General features: G+C 60.3%; 2 protein-coding genes across 8 annotated transcripts in view; one reads left to right on the top strand and one right to left on the bottom strand.

Annotated features, from left to right (window-relative positions):
* The first annotated feature begins 4903 nt into the window (after positions 1–4903).
* On the top strand, positions 4904–10305 carry TGIF2 (TGFB induced factor homeobox 2). 2 transcript variants are annotated; one of them, XM_066561771.1, is made up of 3 exons: positions 4904–4937; positions 5738–5973; positions 9238–10305. In XM_066561771.1, the coding sequence occupies exons 1-3, from the start codon at positions 4904–4906 to the stop codon at positions 9766–9768; spliced, it is 801 nt and encodes a 266-aa protein (XP_066417868.1). In that variant the 3' UTR covers positions 9769–10305. The 2 variants fall into 2 exon arrangements, with proteins under 2 accessions (XP_066417868.1, XP_066417869.1); XM_066561772.1 differs by lacking the exon at positions 4904–4937 and having other exon boundaries at positions 5758–5973.
* A 4204-nt stretch (positions 10306–14509) lies between these two features.
* The window catches only part of DLGAP4 (DLG associated protein 4), a 154797-nt gene continuing 151848 nt past the window's right edge, over positions 14510–17458 (bottom strand). For all 6 annotated transcript variants that reach the window (XM_066561764.1, XM_066561766.1, XM_066561767.1 and 3 more), the window contains 2 exons: positions 17206–17358; positions 14510–16133 (listed from right to left, as the gene is read on the bottom strand). In XM_066561764.1, coding sequence (XP_066417861.1) covers positions 15918–16133; positions 17206–17358 — 369 coding nt within the window. In that variant the 3' untranslated portion in view covers positions 14510–15917. The remainder of the gene's footprint in view (positions 16134–17205; positions 17359–17458) is intronic.

Below are 17458 nucleotides of genomic sequence, written 5' to 3' on the forward strand. Positions count from 1 at the left end.
GAGAGGATAAGAAATGGGGAGGAGCTTTGTCCCCTTGGTTTGGTTATTTGTCACCTCCCTGACAGGGGTGTGGGAGCATGGGGTGCTCCCACCTTGTGAAGCTGTGGTCTTAAAATGCTGCTTGAAGGCTGCCCTGGAGGGAGGCAAGAGTTTCCAGCAATTCTTTATTTAAAATGGGAGGACAAACCTACAAAGCCTGGTGAGGGCATAGTGCATGGCAGAGATGCTACCAGTGCTGGGAAAGCTTGGGTAGGGTCTGTGGGAGCTCCAGGGGCATATGCTGGGCTCAGAGGCATCAGAGACACTTCAGGCCCCAGGTGATGCTCTCTCCCCTGGGAGATGATCCATGAATGAAAAGCTTCTCCTTGGTCTCAGTGCTCCAATTTTGCAGGCACTACCAACACCAGGAAAAAGGAAGTAAATTGTCAGATGTGAAAGGGTGACCTGCGGTCTCCAGGGAGTTCCCCAGGGTCAGGGCTTGTGCTCTGCAGAAGCAGCCCCAAACCAGCCAACCTCCAGCCTCATGGGTACCAAGCTTGTTCCTTAATTCACTGCTGTGCCAGGGAAAAACTACAGTTCTCCCACAGCCAGAGAGAATTCCCAGGCCTGAAGGCTTCTGGAGGCCTGGATGATTTATAAAACCTTCACTGCGACACCCAGCAGAGTGAACATCCACAGACATCACTTTGGGGCAGAGGAGCTGGTGCTGGAGCTGGGGCCAGATGGGCTCCCAGGGCAGCTGCATGTGGGAGTGCTGCTCAGCCCCTCTGACCCCAGGGATCCCCCTGGGTGAGCAGCCCAGGTCCTGGCAGTGCAGGGGTGGGATGGACTCACTGCTGCTCCAGCTGGGAGCTGCCACAGCTCCAGCCCGGGGCTGTCAGAGCTACTGCCTCAAGCAGCTGCCAAAACTGCTGGGTCTGAGCTGCCTCTTCACTGGTAAGGCTGTGGTGGCACCGTGGGACTTTCAACCCTGATGCAGCAAAGCAGAACAAATTGGTTATTGGACACTGAGGTATTTATGGGAAGAGTAAATAAACTTACTCCACTGGCACAGGTTTCCCAGAGCAGCTGTGGCTGCCCCACCCCTGGAAGTGTTCAAGGCCAGGTTAGACAGGGCTTGGAGCACCCTGGCATAGGGAAGGTGTCCCTGCCCATGGCAGGGGGAGGAATGAGACGAGCTTTAAGGTCCCCTCCAACCCAAACCATTCTGGGATTTGATGAATGTATGAAACTCCAGAACTACCTGGGCACAGGTGAACCTCATGGAGCTCAGCCAGGCCAAGGGCAAGGTCCTGCACCTGGGTCAGGGCAGCACCAGCACAGGCTGGGGCTGGCTGGGTGGGGAGCAGCCCTGGGAGAAGGACTTGGGGGTGCTGCTGGTGACAAACTGGATGTGACCTGGCCATGGGCACTGGCAGCCCAGGAAGTCACCTGTCCTTGGGCTGCATCAGAAACAGCAGAGGCAGCAGCTGGACCTGACCTGACTTGTTTCAAAGGTATCAAATAGCAGCAAAATAAAGACATTCATTTCAGAAATGTTCACTTGGGGCAGGGGGACACCAAGTCATGTGAACCTTTTGGTCAGTCTAGAAGAGCTGCAGAGCTGCTCCCAGTGCAGAAGTGTCTCCTGAGCTCGCAGGGCCCCTCCTGTGGGTCACTTTGTGCCCGAGGCCCCCGGGGCTGTCCCTGGCCCTGTCCCCTCTGCAGCCTCCCCCTGGCTTTTCATCCACAGGGATGAGATGCCCTGAGCCTGCTCTGCTCCAGGCTGGGCAGTGCCAGCTCTCTCAGCCTCTGCTCATGCCAGAGACGCTCCAGTCCCTCCATCAGCTTCATGGCCCTGTGCTGGACTCTGTCCAGTCTGTCCCTGTGTCCCATCCTGGGCAGCCCAGCTCTGGGCCCAGCACTCCAGGGCTGGCCTCACTGGTGTGGAGCAGAGGGAAAGGATCCCCTCCCTCTGCCAGCTGTGACACAGCTCCCAGTGCAGGCCAGGACCCCCCGACCCCAGTGTTTGCTTTTCTCAGTGCTCTCAGCAGTGCTGTGAGCTCACTGCAGTCCCCACACTCCTCTTGCCGTGTCCAGAGATGTAGATTGAAGAACATCAGAGAGGAAGAGGGTACAGCAGTGCCTGCTGAGAGGGTCTGTCCTGCCCTACGGCCTCCAGGAAGGAATCAGAGCAGAGCTTCCCCGTGGGAAGGGGCAGGAGGAGATGGAGGGGCTGCAGTGCCCAGGAGAGGGGCTCCAGCTGCATCCCAGCTCCCAGGACCAGGGGTTTTTCCTGCTGGGGGAATCCCAGCCTGCAGCAGGTCCAGTGGCCCTGAGCAGGGAGCAGGGCCTGCTGCTGGAGCAGTGGCCCCAAGGGCAGGGTGGCAGCAAACAGCCAGCACAGCCAACCACAAATCCAATTTGCCTTGCTAAAAATGCAGATTGAAGATCAGAGAGTGGGCAGAGGATGGAGAGAGTCCGCTCTGGGAAGTGTCCATACCTGGGAGGCTGGCTGGGGATTCCAGCATCCCCCTGGGGTGCCAAACATCCCCCTGGGAATTCCAGCTTCCCCTGGGAGTTCCAGCTTCCCCGGGATTTCCAGCATCACCCTGGGGTTCCCAGAATCCCTCTGGGTTTCCAGCATTCCCCCTCAGGCTCTCGTTGGCTGATTGTTGTTCAAATTGCTGAAGTTTAGCAGTATTATCATGTCAATGGGCCCGGGCAGGGCTCAGCACGGACAAGCTCGGAGTGGGAAGGACAGGGAGATGCACCTCAGCCCCTTCCCTGGCCCCTCATCCCCGAGGCTCCCTAGTCCCCATCAGCCGGGAGCTCTCTGGGATGCCAGGCTGGGCTTGCCCAGGGATTCGGGCTCCTCCCATCAGGCACCCGATGGGATTTTTCCAAAGTTGCTTCCACACTACCGGTCCGGGGAGCAAAGGCAGGTGGAGGGACCCGGGGGTGGCTCATGGCCCAGCCTGGGGGGTGGTTGAGCTCAGGGACCGGGTCCCGGTTGTCTCAATTCGGTGGAAGACTGAACTAGCATTTCCCAAAAGGTGGGAGCACGAGCAGCCTGCTCAGGACGGTCCTGCTTGGGCACTGACCCAGCCCGGGCAGTCCGGGGGTGTCGGGGGGTCCCGGACCCGGCTGCAGAGGGAGCAGAGGGGCAGGAGGAGCCCATCCCTCCCGGCCGTGGCTCACAGCGGGCAGGACCAGCCCGGGGGTGCTCCCTGCCCGGGGGGACCCTGCACAGGGTGGGAGGTGCTGCCAGGGCTCCCCACACCCACCTGCGCTTCACCAGCCCTGCTGCCTTGGCATTAATGCAGCCATAGCAGGTTGGGACACAGTTCCACTCAGGTCATGGAAGATTTAGAAGCAACAAAATAAGTGATTTAAGGAGTTCTCCTTTTTTTTTGCTATTTAATCCCTTATTGCACCACATATCCTGCTCTTCTCAGACCAAAAATAGCGCATAAAAGAAGGGGGTTTGTAGCTTTTTTCAACACATGAAGGGATCCCATCTTTTAGTCTGCAAGCAGCAAAGAGGGGAGGGAGGGGAGAGCTGCCCCTGGGGCAGGGTGACATCAAGCCAGGGGTTGGTGGGGAGAGGTGGAGCAGGACCTGGTGAGGCTTGGGGGCTGTGCCCCAGCAGCACACAGGTCCTGGGGGGTGCCCACACTGTGCTTGTGCCCAAGACAGGGGAGGGACATCCCAAAAAGGACATCCCCAGGAGATGCCCCCCAGGACAGGGGGCTCTGGGCTGGCTGCAGGACAGGGTTCCCATGGTGGCACTTTGTCCATCACAGGCGCTGGGATGTGGCACCACTGCTCAGAGCAGCTCCTCTCTCTTCTTCCTTCCCACTGACAAAGGCGCCGCTCCAGGGGACCCCTGATGGACCCATCCCCTTGGGCTCCACGGAGCACCTGGCAGGGGGTGGCAATGCAACCCAGCCCCACAGCACACAGGGGCACACAGCTGTGCTGGGGAAATCTCATGCTCGTCACACCCTGGACCAGCAGCACATAAACGGAGCAATTTGGTCTCCAAAACTCCAAAGGTGACCTTGGGCTCTGCTGTGGTCAGGGAGAGGCACAGGGAGAGCAGAAAGGCTTCCAGAGACCTTGGCCAGCCTGATGGCCATGGCACAGCAAGGGCTCCACCTGGATCCTTCTCAGTCACCACCTTTGCTTGAAAACACCTTCCTCTGTCATGGGAGCAGTGATGTGCTGGGCTTCTGATTTCCCATCTGGTAAAGAAAAAGCGAGGCACTGGTGGAATTTCAAGGTGCCCAGAGGTCCCCAGGGTCGTCACCCACACCTGTCCCTGCAGCTCCTGTCCTTGTCCCTGTCCCCTGCCCACAGACACCGGTGACCCCTGGGGCCCAGCTACAGCATTCAGCCAGAGGAAGGAACTTGTGCAGTGCCTTGTGGGGCACCCCTGCGTGGGTGTCCCTGGGTGGGAGTTCCAAAGAGGGTGTCCCTGCTGGGTGTCCCCAGGCTTGGCTGTCCCCACGTGGGTGCCGTGGCTGGGCCCCCGTGCGGGCGCAGCTCCGCGGGGCCGGGCGGCTGCGGGGGCTCCGGGGCTCCCTCTGTCCCTGCCCCCTCCCGCCGGGGGCCGTGTCCGGCAGCGGGGCCGAGCCCGGGGCTGCGCCGGCGCCAGGTACCGGCCGGGGCTCGGCGGGGCGGGGGGGGCTCGGCGGGGCGGGGGGGCCCCGGTGCCCGGTGACAGCCGGGGGCGGGCGGGCCGGGGCCGGGGCCGGGGGCGGGGGGCCCGGCGAGTTCCTGCCTCCTCGGGAACAAAGGGAACTCTGTCTCGGCATCTGTCACCGCCGCCCACCCAAAACTTTCCGCCGCGCCCGGCTGCCCGCCCGCCGCCGCGGGACGGCCCCGCACCGGCCCCGGCACCGAGACCCCGGCGCGGCCCATGCGAGCGCCCAGGCGGCGGCGGCGGCCCGGGGGTGAGCGCAAAGATGGATCCCGGGGGGCGCGGGGGGAGCGGGGCGGCCCCGCGCCTTTGTGCGGGACGGAGCGGGACGGGCCGCGCCGGCGCTTCCCGAAGTTTGCGGGAGCTGCGGCCGGGGGTCCCGCCCGGCCCCGCCGCCGCTCGGAGTCACGGCGGAGTTTGCCCGCCCGGGGACGACTCGGGGCCGGCGGCGGAGCGCGGGGGCCGCTCTCCGGCCGCTCTCCGGCCCCTCTGTGCCCCCGCCGCCCGGGAGGGCCGCGGCCGCCGCTGCCCCGCTTTGTGTGGGCGGCCCCGGCCCCTCACCGCCTGTTGCGGCCGGAGGGGCGGCGGGGCCCGGCCTCAGAGTCCCGCTCCGCCGAGCCCCCGGCCCGTGACAGCCGCCCCCGCCTCCATCCCCGCCGCACAATGACCCCGCGTGGTTCCTCTCCCACTCTCCAGCTCCGGCCTCTTTCTCCTGCTGAGATTGTTTTTGTTTTTAACTTCCCCTCCTCCACTCTACCCCACGCTTGATTTTTTTTTTCCCCCGTTGCGGTGCCCCCCGAAGCCCGAGTGCCCCCGAGCCCCGTGCGTGCGCTGAGATCCCCCGCACCCCCGGGGCTCTGTTCGGTGCCCCCGTTGTCCCGCCGGTGCCGGTTGTTTGTGTCCCGCCCCCGGGGGTCTCTGCCTCGGGATTCCCCCTCAGGCGGGCCCGGAGGGGGTGAGACCCCCGTTGGAGGCGGGGGGAGGTCGGTGGGAGGCCCCTTCCCCTCCCCCGACCGGACACCGCCTGAAGCTCCCTTTGGTTCCCCTCGCCAGGCTTCAGCCAGGGGGGTCCCGCGGGCAGCTCCACCATGTCGGACAGTGACCCGGGGGACGAGGACGGCGCCACATCCCCCGACCCCTCGCAGTGCAAGAGGAAGAGAAGGGGCAACCTTCCCAAGGAGTCGGTGAAGATCCTGCGGGACTGGCTGTACGAGCACCGCTTCAACGCCTACCCCTCGGAGCAGGAGAAGCTCAGCCTCTCGGGGCAGACCAGCCTCTCCGTGCTGCAGGTAGGAGCCGGCCCCACCCGCTGGGGACACGGCTGGGGACACTGCCATGCTGGGGACACTGCCATGCGGTGTGGGACAGGAGAACCCTACCGAGGATCCCAAAGGTCTGGGCAGGCTGGGATCATTCACCACGGGCAGGGCAGAAAGGAAGCAAGGGAAGGGATGTTTGGGAAGGAAAGGCACCTGTGTGAAGGGAGGGTCTTTCGTGGGAGAGGTCTGAGCCCTGGGGACCAGCTCTGCTGGAGCTGGAAGGTGGAGGGACTGGAGTGGGGACAGGCTGGATGTTGTCAGTAAAAGCTGCACAGGTGGGAGGGTTTTGGGGGATGCCTCTTTATCCGGTTCCCCTGGACACCCCCAGCAGGATGAGCACCCCCTGCACACAGAGCTGGGCAGAGAACAGCCCTGGAGTGGGCAAGGCCAGGAGTTGGACTTGATGATCTCTGTGGATCCCTTCCAGCTGAGGATATTCTGTGATTTTAGCCAGAAGGGAGAGGCTGGGGTGTGCTTGGAGTGCCCTGGGCTGGCTGGCCCATCTGGTCCCAGTTACACCAGCTGCATTAAAGGGGAGCCTTGTCCAGGAGTCTCCCTGTCCTGCTCCCAGCTGTGGGCTGATGTTCTCCATGTGGTACCAGGGTGGGTGCCCAGGCAGGAGCCCTGGGCAGCAGTGGGGGTGAGAAGCATTTGTCCTTCCCACTCTGGTGTGGTCCCTGCTGTGTTTGCGGTGGCTGGGAGGGCCTGCCCAGCTGCTGGCCCTGTGCTCTGTGCTCAGGCCTGGTGCCCTGGGCCCCATCCCCCTCTCCCAACCTGACAGGGTGGGGGGTGCAGGCAGAAGGCAGGGGCTGGTGGGTTTGCTCCTCTCCTGGAGCTTCCTCTGTACCTCTGGCTCCTCTCCCCGTGGCTCAGCACAGTCCTGGCCAGCTGTCCCAGCCCAGACACAGAGTGTGGGCAGGGCTGTCTGCTTGCCCTCTCCCTGGGCAGCAGGGCAAACCTGCTCTTTCACTTTAGTGTGTTTCTGTGAGTGCTGGCTGTGCCACAGAGCCGTGTCCAGCAGCTGCTCGGGGACAGCCTGGAGCCCCTGGCTGGGCTTGAGGCTGAGTCAGGGGAGCAGGGACAGGCCTGGCCTGTGGGAGCTGGGCTGGTGCTGGCCCGGGTTGGCCTGGCAGTGCCTGGCACACGGGGGTTGCCCCAGGCCTCGGGGGCACTGGCAGGTGCCCGGCTCTCGGTGCCTGAGCCCCGTGGGACCTGGCAGGGGTTGGCACACGGGTGGGCTCTGTTGAGGTATGGCCCTGCTGCATGCCAGCTGCTGCTTGCTCCAGGTGAGCCCAGAGCCAGCATGTGCCCCCTGTACCCGCTGTGCAGGGGGTCCCAGCCCGAGGGCATCCCCAGTGCCAGCCTGAGGGGCTGCAGCAGGAACCCCTGGGGTTCCCTCTGCCTGCTGGGGGAGGTGTGGGACACCCCATGGTCTGGCTGTGGGGTTCAGTCTGTGATGCTGATCTGGCCCCTCCAAAAATCCTCTGGAATGCAGGGCTCTGCCACAGCCACTGGCCAACCCCCCCACAGTTGTTTCTTTATGCCCCCACCTGGCTGCTCCATGGCCTGGGGAGCTGGAGCTGTGCACGGCAGCCAGGGATCAGGGGGAGCAGGAAGCCCTGTGCCTCCCTTGCAGGAATTCCAGCACTAGGAAAGTGGCACCTGCTCCCCCTGAGGCTTCCTGGACAGCAGCAGCTTTCCCAGCCTGTGCCCTGGATGGGCTTTTCCTCCCTGTGGAGGAGATGCTGCTCTCACAGTGCAGGGGACAGACACTGCCCAAAGGGACAGAGCAGGGTGTGCTGGTGGGAGGAAAAGGGATGGACTGAACCCAATAAACTGCTTCAGAGCCAGAGCGTGTCCCAGCTCTGTGACAGTGCCTGCTGTCACAGTGGCTGTGTCCCCCCATCTCCGTGCCCCGTTCTCCAATGGGAATTGAATGCTGGAAGGAGCATGGTGGTGGGGACAGGCTGGATTTTGGGGGTTCTCAGCCCTGAGGAGTTGGGCTTTTCGATGGGAGTCCATCTCTCTAGTTGGGGATCACAGTGGTGGATGGCCAGGATCATGTCAAGGGGACCCAGCCAAGGCCTGCAAGGGAGGGGGTTTGGAACAGAAAAGGGAGTAAGACTGGTGTGTTTGAGAGTTTTAATGCCAAATATTGTCATAAAAAAAAAAACGACAACTGAGATCTTGCTGTGGTTGAAGTTGTGGCAAGTTCTCTCTCCTTGGGGGAAATATTTTCCATAGCTGTTGATTTAGGAAAGATCAGACTTTTTTTTTTCCCCTTGATTTATTCTCTTCTAATTGTTTTCTAGGAAGAAGGCAGTTATTTAAATGCAGCATTTTATATAAAGATGCTGAAACAATTCATGGCCAGGGCTCAATAATGGCAAAGGGCTGCCAGACGTGCAGCCTCCATGCTGTGCAGTTTGGGAGAGCCTTTAGCATGAGTTGTGACCCTGCTCGTGGGCAGAGGCACAGGAAGGTGTCTCTGCTGTCCCATCCCCGGCCCTATTAGGGGCTGAGGGGCTGCAGCTCCATCACCTGATGGCTTCTAGGGTTTTCCATCTGTGCTGCTCTCCTGCCATCCATCTGCTCTGGCAGCCTCGGTGCTCCTGTTTGGGTTGGCAGCAGTGTGGAAACAGGGCTGAGCTCCAGGATGGGTCACCTGGAGAAGGAAAGCCTGTCCCCAGGTTGGGGACCTGCAGGGTGGGCTCTGGGCTGGCTCTGTGCAATGCCCTGGGTGCAATGCCCTGGGCTCTGGCTGGGGCATGGCAGGAGCTGTGCTGTGCCTGCAGCCGGGGCCTGTGGCACAGCACTGAGCCCCTCCTGCCCCGGGGGCAGCTCTGCTGAGAACCGCCCCAGCTCCCGGGGCCCCGGGCACGGCTGCTGTGCCTGGGGGCGGCTCGGCCCGAGGCAGCGCGGGCTGTGCCCGTCCTGGGCTGCGATGGAGAGCAGGAGCCGCGGGCACGGGCCCGAGGGGCGCTGGCAGGGCCGGGGAGGAAGGGGCTGCCCCGGGCAGGCGGTGCCGTGCAGGAAGCAGCCGGTGCCGGGGTTTCCGTGGGTGCCAGCGCTAGCTGTGCCTCTCCGGAGCCGCACGGGAAGGGGGTGCAGGGCTGAGGGGGACCTGTGGGATCCGGCCGTGTGGGAGCCGCTCGCCTGCTCTGGAGGAGCTGCTGCTGCTCTGAGCCGGGGCTGCACCCCCGGCTGACCCCGCCGCGCCCTCTCTCCCCGCAGATCTGTAACTGGTTCATCAACGCGCGGCGGCGGCTGCTCCCCGACATGCTGCGCAAGGACGGCAAGGACCCCAACCAGTTCACCATCTCCCGCCGCGGGGGCAAAGCCGGCGACGCGGCCGTGCCGCGGGGCGCTGCCGCCGGCCCCGGGGTGCTCGTGGTGCCTCCCGCGGGCGCCTCCAAGGTGCTGTCGATGTCGGTGTGCCCGCAGGTACTGTGCCAGCCGGCGCGGGCGCTGGCCGTGGTGAGCGCCCACAGCCCCGAGTGGGAGAAGCCCCCCGGGCCCGAGGCCAGGGCGGGCCCCGGCAGCAGCACCCTGACCCTGCTGGCGCGGGCCGAGGCGGGCAGCCCCACACCCGGACTCTTCAACACGCCGCCCCCCACGCCCCCCGAGCTCTTCGGGGACGACTTCAGCAGCTTCCAGCTGCTGGTGGAGGTGGCCCTGCAGAAGGCGGCCGAGCTGGAGCGGCAGCGGCAGGGGGGGCAGCTGCCCCTGGCTCCGCACGCCGAGCCCCCGGGAGCCTCCAAATAGCCCCGGGCCGGGTCCCGCAGGGTGCCCTTCCCGGGGCTCCGACCCTCCCTCACCCCCATGGCCCATCCAGGAGCGGCTCCTGCCCCCGGGGGCTCCGGTGTCTCTCGGCAGCCGAGGCGGCAGAGGAAGGCCGGTCCCACCCCGCCATCCTCCCCGGAGATGCCCCGGCTGCCGAGCACGGTGCCCCGGTGTGTGCCCGAGCCCAGCGCTGGCAGTGCCCTGTCCCTGCCGCACGGCTGGAGCGGGCACGGGAGCTCCCCTGGAAAACCTGCTGATCTCCTCCTCTCCTGCAAACAAGGGTCCAGCCAGCACCGTTTCTTCAGGGAGACAGAGAGAACCTGGCTTTTTAATGCCAGTGTAAGGACTGTGGCTGAAGAGCTTTGTCTCCCATATCTCTGATCCTTTCTCCCTGCCACCCTTCCCCCCTGGCGCCCCTTTTGTTTTTGGGGGCTTTTTTGTTTCCCGGTGCTGGCCAGGGGGCCTGCCTTGCCCAGGGAAGGGCAAAGGACAGATGAACTGGAAACATGGAGTCTGTGGCATTTTATCATGGAAAAAATAGGATCCTCCTCTTCCTTTTTAGGTTGTTCTGGATGCTGCCAGTAGAAATCTCTATGGTGCTGTTTAGCAAGTTTTTTGTTGAAACATTTTCCCTTTAATTGTGATTTATTCCATGATTATTACTTTTTTTTTTTTTTTTTTTTTAAATCTGTAAGCATTTCCACACCCTCCCCGCGCTCCCCTCGAGTTCATGCCGAATGTGTGCCCGCTGTGCCCGGAGCACTGAGCGCGGGGCCAAGCCCGGGCAGAGCTGAGACTGTGAATTTTGTACCCGATTTCATTTCCTTTTATATTTTATTTTTTATTTTTTTTTCCATAAAACCTTTGGAAGGAGGCGTGGTGCGGGCACGGCCATGTGCGTCCTGCAAGTGCAGCGCGGGGCTCCTGGGAGGCAGCGCGGGGCGGGCGGAGGATGGAGATGTCGCTCCTTGTCCCCTCCCCTCGCAGCGTGGCTGTGCGGCGCTGGGGACCTCTAGTGACAAACTGGCGTGAGCTGGGATGGCCGGGCCTGAGGGGCTCCGGGGCAGCTCCTGGCTGGGTGTCGCTCGCTGTCCCCGGGCGCTGTGCCGGGCCCTGTGGGTTGTTCAGTGACTGTACCCTGGCCATGGCAGCGCCAATCCCCTCGGTAATCACCGAGCCAGATGAGGTGATGGCTGGAGGGGGTAAAGCCGCAGGACTGGGAGCTCTGCGGGGCAGGGGGAGAGCACCGGAGGGAACAGGGCTGGAAGGGAAAAGCACTGATTTGGGGGACTGGTGTGTTCCCACCCCCAATTTCTTCAGAGTGCCAGGGAGGGGCTGCTGTGGGAAGGTTTCCCAACAGCATCACCTGGGCAGGTGCCCTGTGCAGTGCTGGGGGACACCGGGGTGGGTGGGTGCCCATCGTGTGCCTCTCACCCCCACCTCCATTTCTATGTCCAGCCTTCGTTTGCCCTTTGTCTCCTCCCCAGGGAAAGTCCTCTGCTTTGGGACTCTCACCTCGTCACCCCCCTGCAGCTCTGTCCCTTGTCCTGGGGGAGGGAGAGGCTCTTTGGCCTCCTGCTCTCTTGCCCCAGTCAAACCCAAGTGGTTTCCTTCCCCCGAGCAGTGCCTGTGCCAGGGGCTGGTGCTGCTGCCCTGGGACGGACCAGAGGCAGGAGTTATTGGAATTAAATTTATGGAGAAATAACAAACTACTGTAAATATCTTTTTGGTTTTTTTTCTATTGTCAAATAAAAGTTTTTTTAGTTTTGGTTGTTATTTTTAAATATGAGCTGTGTGTTGGAGCGAGATTTGTCATTTTGTGGGTGCCTCACCTGGTTCTCCACCCCCAGATAAACCCCTGGGCCACCCTGGAACAGCACCCAGGTGTCCCCCACTGTCCATGGGCTTTGTGCTCGGGGTGAGAGATGTGGGATGGGGCACATTCCCATGGGGAGTGGGGAGCTGGAGCCAGGGCAGGGTCTGCCAGCCCAGCTCGGGGGTCTGCACTGTGACAGGGGGTCACAGCTGGGGACACCACAGCTCTGCTGCCCCTCCTGTGGCCCCAGGCAGACCTCGTGGTTCCTGAGCTGCACACGGGGCTCTGCGCCTCCGGCAGGGCCTGGGGACCCCCAGGCAGCTCCAGCAGAGAGCAGCAGCTCCCGGGGGCTCGGGGACAGTGAGCTGGGTGGAGGTGCCGAGGGACAGCATGGGGCACAGGGGGAGGCGCCGCTCTGACCTGCCCCACACCCACCTGCACCACCTCCCCGGGCAGCAGCTGGGGCTGGGAGGGTCCTCCAGGAGGGCCCCCAGCCCTGCAGCCCCCCAGGCCCCGGGCTCTGACCCAGGCACACACAACAGCCCCATTCATGTGACACTCTCATACTTCCCAGGGTGGTTTGGGTTGGAAAGACTGTAAAGACCATTTAGGCACAGCCCCCTGCCATGGGCAGGGACAGCTTTTCCACTATCCCAGGGTGCTCCAAGCCCTGTCCAGCCTGGCCTTTGATTCTTCTAGGGATGGGGCAACCACATCTTCTCTGGGTAACCTGTGCCAGGGCCTCCCCACCCGCACAGGGAGGAATTTCTTCCCAATATCCTTGATCTCTGATAATGTGAAGCCATTCCCATCCCTTGTCCCAAGTCCCCCTCCAGCTCTCCTGGAGCTCCTTTAGGTCCAAGAAAGGTCTCTGAGGTCTCCGCAGAGTGTTCCCTTCTCCAGGCTGAACACTCTCAGCTCTCCCAGCCTTTCCCACTTCTCCAACTACTCCGCCACTGCCAGCCCTGCCCCAAAACTCCCCACGAGTGGGTGAGGCTCCGGGACCCTCCCTGGCAGTGCTCCCCCATGGCTGGGCCGGGGCTGTGCCCAGAACAGCGCAGGAAGCGGGGAGCGCTGTGCACCCCCGAGGGTCCCGGACCGCTGTGCACCCCCGAGGGTTCCGGGACCGCTGTGCACCCCCGAGGGTCCCGGACCGCTGTGCACCCCAGAGGGTCCCGGACCGCTGTGCACCCCCGAGGGCCCCGGACCGCTGTGCACCCCCGAGGGTCCCGGACCGCTGTGCACCCCCGAGGGTCCCCAGCCCCGCGGTTGTGCCGGAGGCAACGCGATCCCCGCGCATGGACGGAGCCGGGAGCCGTCCTGGGGTGGCCCCGGGGACAGGCGCTGTCCCGCTCCGGGCGGGGACCGAGCCGAGCCGGGCAGAGCGAGCCGAGCCGGCGCCACGGGGCATTCCTGGGGATTCCCGGAGAATGGGCCTCGCGCGGCAGGGGCTGGGCCCGGGGAAGCCTCGGGAAGAGCCGAGAGCGGCTCCAGGAGCCGGAGAGCGCGGGGCTGCAGCGCCCGGCCGAGACGGGGACGGGGACACGGACACGGACAGCGGACAGAGACACGGGACAGGGACACGGATCCCAGACACGAAGAGGGACACAGGCGGGCACCGCGCCCTCCTGGCCCGAGCACGGCACGGAACAAGAGGAGACCACGCCCACCGCCCCCTCGAGCCCCGCCCCCTCCCAGCAGCCTCACGGCCATTCGCCGCAGCAGTACGTTCTGTGCTGTGATTGGTTGATAGGGCCCGGAAGTACTGTGACACAGGGCCTCACCCCTTGTATCCACTGGGGGCGGCCATTTTGTTTCACCCGCCATCTTATGGGAGGGCGCAGCCATTTTGTTAAACGTCACACTGTGCTGTGATTGGCAGGCAGCCATCTCGTGACACCACCATCCCCACGTGATCTTAGGCAGCCCCGTGATTGGCTGCACCTGTCCTTTGGGCTCAAAACAGGTGGATTCAAGGAGTAGGCATGAAATTATTTATAAAAGGGGTGTTAAATATCTGCAACAAATAATTCTCAGATTTATAAGAGGTGTGTCTAAATACGTATAACACGTTTTTGTACACGTCTTACACATATTTATATGTATATGTATATAGAAGTATGTAACTCTACCTCTGTATTTGTGTATGCATTTTAATACATGTAGGGGAATTTGAAGTATTGTATTAATTATAAGATACAAAACCATATTAAAATTAATTAATTTTTGTATCTTTATAAATTCACTTACATGTTAAAATATATGCATATATATATATATATATATATATATATATATATATATATATAAAAACACAAATCCATATTATATAAGAACATAAATATTATGAGCAAGCCCAGCCCAGGGCAGCAAGGAGAGCTTGACCACTCCATGAACAGCAGCAGGGAAGAGTAAATGATAAAATAAATAAATGAACTCCCACATCCCCTTGGTGTTCCATTTCTCTGCCAGTGATTCCTAAAGCTGCATCCGCCCCAAAACCAGACAGTGCAACCCAACAAAGTCTCTGCCCCCACAGAATCTTTAGGTTTGAGAAAGGCCTCCAAGAGGAGTCCCAGCTGCTGCCAAACCCTGCCATGCCCACGCACCACCAGGTGCCACCTGCACAGACCCTTCCAACACCCCCAGGGCTGGGGACTCTCCCCCTGCCCTGGGCAGCCCTGACCACATTTTCCATGAAGGACTTTCCCTCAGTATCCAATGTAAACCTCCCCTGGAGCAACCTGAGGCTGCTTGCACTTGTCCCCTGAGAGCAGAGCCTCATCCCCAACTCCAGCCCAATTTGAACCCCAGCACAGCCAAGCTTTGGGAATTCTATGGCTGGGGCAGAGACCTCAGAGCAGTGTTCATGGACAGCCCCAGACAGCACACAATGGGCAGCAGGCATCGTTCAGGATTTCACTTTTATTTATTTTTTGCCTTCTGGATCACCAACACTCTCACTGAAACCACTGGGATTCCACCTCCACCCCCATGACAGTAGCACACAATCTCCCAACTTGTTCAAACGTGTGAAGAGGAAAACAAAAAAATCCCCAGCAAGATCCCTCAGGATGGGACAAAAACCTTCTGTGTGAGAGGGTGGCAAAGAATCAGGGGGTGGCAGCTCTGGCTCTGAGGAGCCAGACCGGAAAGGAGACCTACAAAGGGGAAGAAAAAATGGGCTAAAAAATATTTAGCAATCCTTCCTCTACCCAGAGAGCAGGGAGATAAGGAAAAAATAGTCATCTGCTTACACACAGGGTATATATTTTTACACACACTTGGACACACATCTAGATATAGTACATGTAAAAATATATGCTATACATCTGCCCACCCCCGCGGTGGCGTGGGCAGGATCCGTGTGTAGGAATTACTATACAGGTACTACTAAGTGTATATGTGCATATGTACACCCTCCTGTCTCCTCCTGGACACGCTGACCCCACAGCCCCCGCTGCAGCAGCTCCTCTCTCCACCAGCCAGCCAAGGACAACGGTGTGGGAATGGGAAGAGGAGGGAAACCATAGTGATGTGCTCGTGCTCTGTGCTCCTTCAGCTCCGGCCCGGAGCGGGTTCCGGCTCTCGGGGTCCCCTGCGCCAGGTTTATTGCACATTTTGCTTCTGGGCTGCATTTCAACCCCACATTCCACAGCCCCAGCGTCCTCTCCCTCCAACAAGCTGAAGATAGGGCCCCCTGTGCCCAGCCTCCCCACCCCAGCATCCCCATCCCAAGAACACAAAGCCCAGCAGGCTGCTGGCTGGAGAGGGCAGCAGGAATGACACACCACAGGTGTTCTCTGCAGGGACAGGGGGGTCCGGACACGGGAACCGAAACCATGCAAAGGGTGGGAGAAACGGGAGCAGGAGGAGGGAAAAATAAAGGATGAGAAGGGCAGAACAGATCTGAGGAGGAGGAAGAACACAGCATGGCAAGTGCTCAAGGCTTCGTTTTTTCTTGTCCTCTTCTTGTAAACAAGCTAATAATTCTCATGAGATAGAACAAGTAAAAAGACTGAAGTTCCAAGTCGAGGGGCTGGAGTTCCCAGGAGTCTGTCCAGTCCATTCAGCAACACCACAGCTGGGGAGAAAACGAGGGGCATTTTTTCTTTTTTTTTTAAATTTTTTTTGTTTGTATTTTTTTTTGTTAAAATCTTCATTACTTAAAGCTGAGAGAGAAAAAAGCCAACTCAGGAGCCCTTTTCAAGGATGGCTCATTGTCTCTAGACTGAATAAATCACACTAGTTTCGAGAGAACCTTTTTTTTCCCATTTAATGACTTATAAAAGCCGCGGGCTGGCCGTGGCTGGGCTCAGAGGCGGGTCTGGGCCTCGGGGACGTAGATCTCGATGCTGTCGGCGCTCTCGGTGGCCGAGTTCTGCCGCACGGAGGCCGCGCGCTTGGCCGCCATCAGCCGCTTCCGCGCCTCCTGCCGCTGCTTGTCCGAGTCGGAGCCTTTGTCCCGGCTCAGCTGCGATTTGGACTTGGCTGGCTTCTTTGGCACTGGAGGGGGTGGCTTCTTCTCTTCCTTTAGGGAGACAGTAAGGAAAAACCCACAACTGATACAAATGTGCGCAGCTGGGCGCCGGCTCAGCCCCGGAGGGACTGGCATGGTGCTGGGGAGAGCAGCTCTGCAGCCAGACACCCCTCAAATCAACTGCCCCTGTTTCTATAAGGAGCCATTTTGCATTTCACAGAATCACAAAATGTCCTGCATGGGAAGGGACCCACAACAATCATGGAATCACAAAATGGTCTGGGTTGGAAGATCACTCAGTTCCACCCCCTGCCATGGCAGGGACACCTTCCTCTAGACCCTGTCCAACCTGACCTTGGACATTTCCTGGGATGGAAGTCCACAATCCAGGGGCTGATGATCCACAACCAGGATGATCAAGTCCAACCCCTGCATGGACACCTGCAGGACAGACACCCTGTGCCTGAGAACAGTGTCCAAACACTCCTGGAGCTCTGGCAACCTCGGGGCCGTGCCCATTCCCCGGGGAGCCTGGGCACTGCCCAGCACCCTCTGGGGGAGAATCTTTTCCTGTTATCCAGCCTAACCCTCCCCTCCATGCAGCTTCCATGGTACAGGATTCTTCTGGAATGGCCTGGAGCTCAGAAATTGTCTGGTTCAGCTGCAGCTCAGAGCACAGCACAGGCAGCACGAAGACACAACTTCACGTGGAACTGCAAAATTTTAATAAGCCACCGTGCCCTGAGTCACAGTCCTCCCTACCCTTACTGGCAGAGCCAGGACCTAACCTCTCCTGCATTTTTCAAAGGTTCAACTTGTTTTTCACATTACTTGAGCACAAGGGATAGTTAAATCCATCTACACAGTGCTAGGAATAGTTGAGGCCCCTGCACCACTGCCCACCACTCTGGGCTCTCTCCATCCAACACCTTTTCCCCTTGCACAAAACTGTTCCCACTATTACTCAAGAGGAATGGCCTTGGTGCCTTACGAGGCTATGAGATGACCAGTGCAGGATGGCAAAAGCCCTTGGGAGCATCTGTTTGCAGACAAAACCAGACCTCAGGTACCCCAAATGTGTACAACAAGGTGCTGTGGCCACTCCCCAGGGCCCCTCACTCACCTTTCTCTCCGGTGTCTCTGCCAATTGCCAGCTATTAGCTTTGAGGTGGTACAGCTCGTCAAACTTCATGCTGATGTCTTCGATGGACAGCTGGAGGAGATCCCAAAATCCAGCCAAGTCCTGGGCTGTGGGTCTGGGATTGGCATTAGGGTTCTAGAAAGGGAGAAGCATTAAAAACGCCATTTCAGAGAGAACACACCCAGCAGAGCAGCATGAATAGCACCTTCACCCCTTTTATGTCTGCCTGCAGCCA

This window comes from Molothrus aeneus, chromosome 17 (genome assembly GCF_037042795.1).
Source record: "Molothrus aeneus isolate 106 chromosome 17, BPBGC_Maene_1.0, whole genome shotgun sequence".
In the NCBI taxonomy this organism is placed as follows: domain Eukaryota; kingdom Metazoa; phylum Chordata; class Aves; order Passeriformes; family Icteridae; genus Molothrus; species Molothrus aeneus.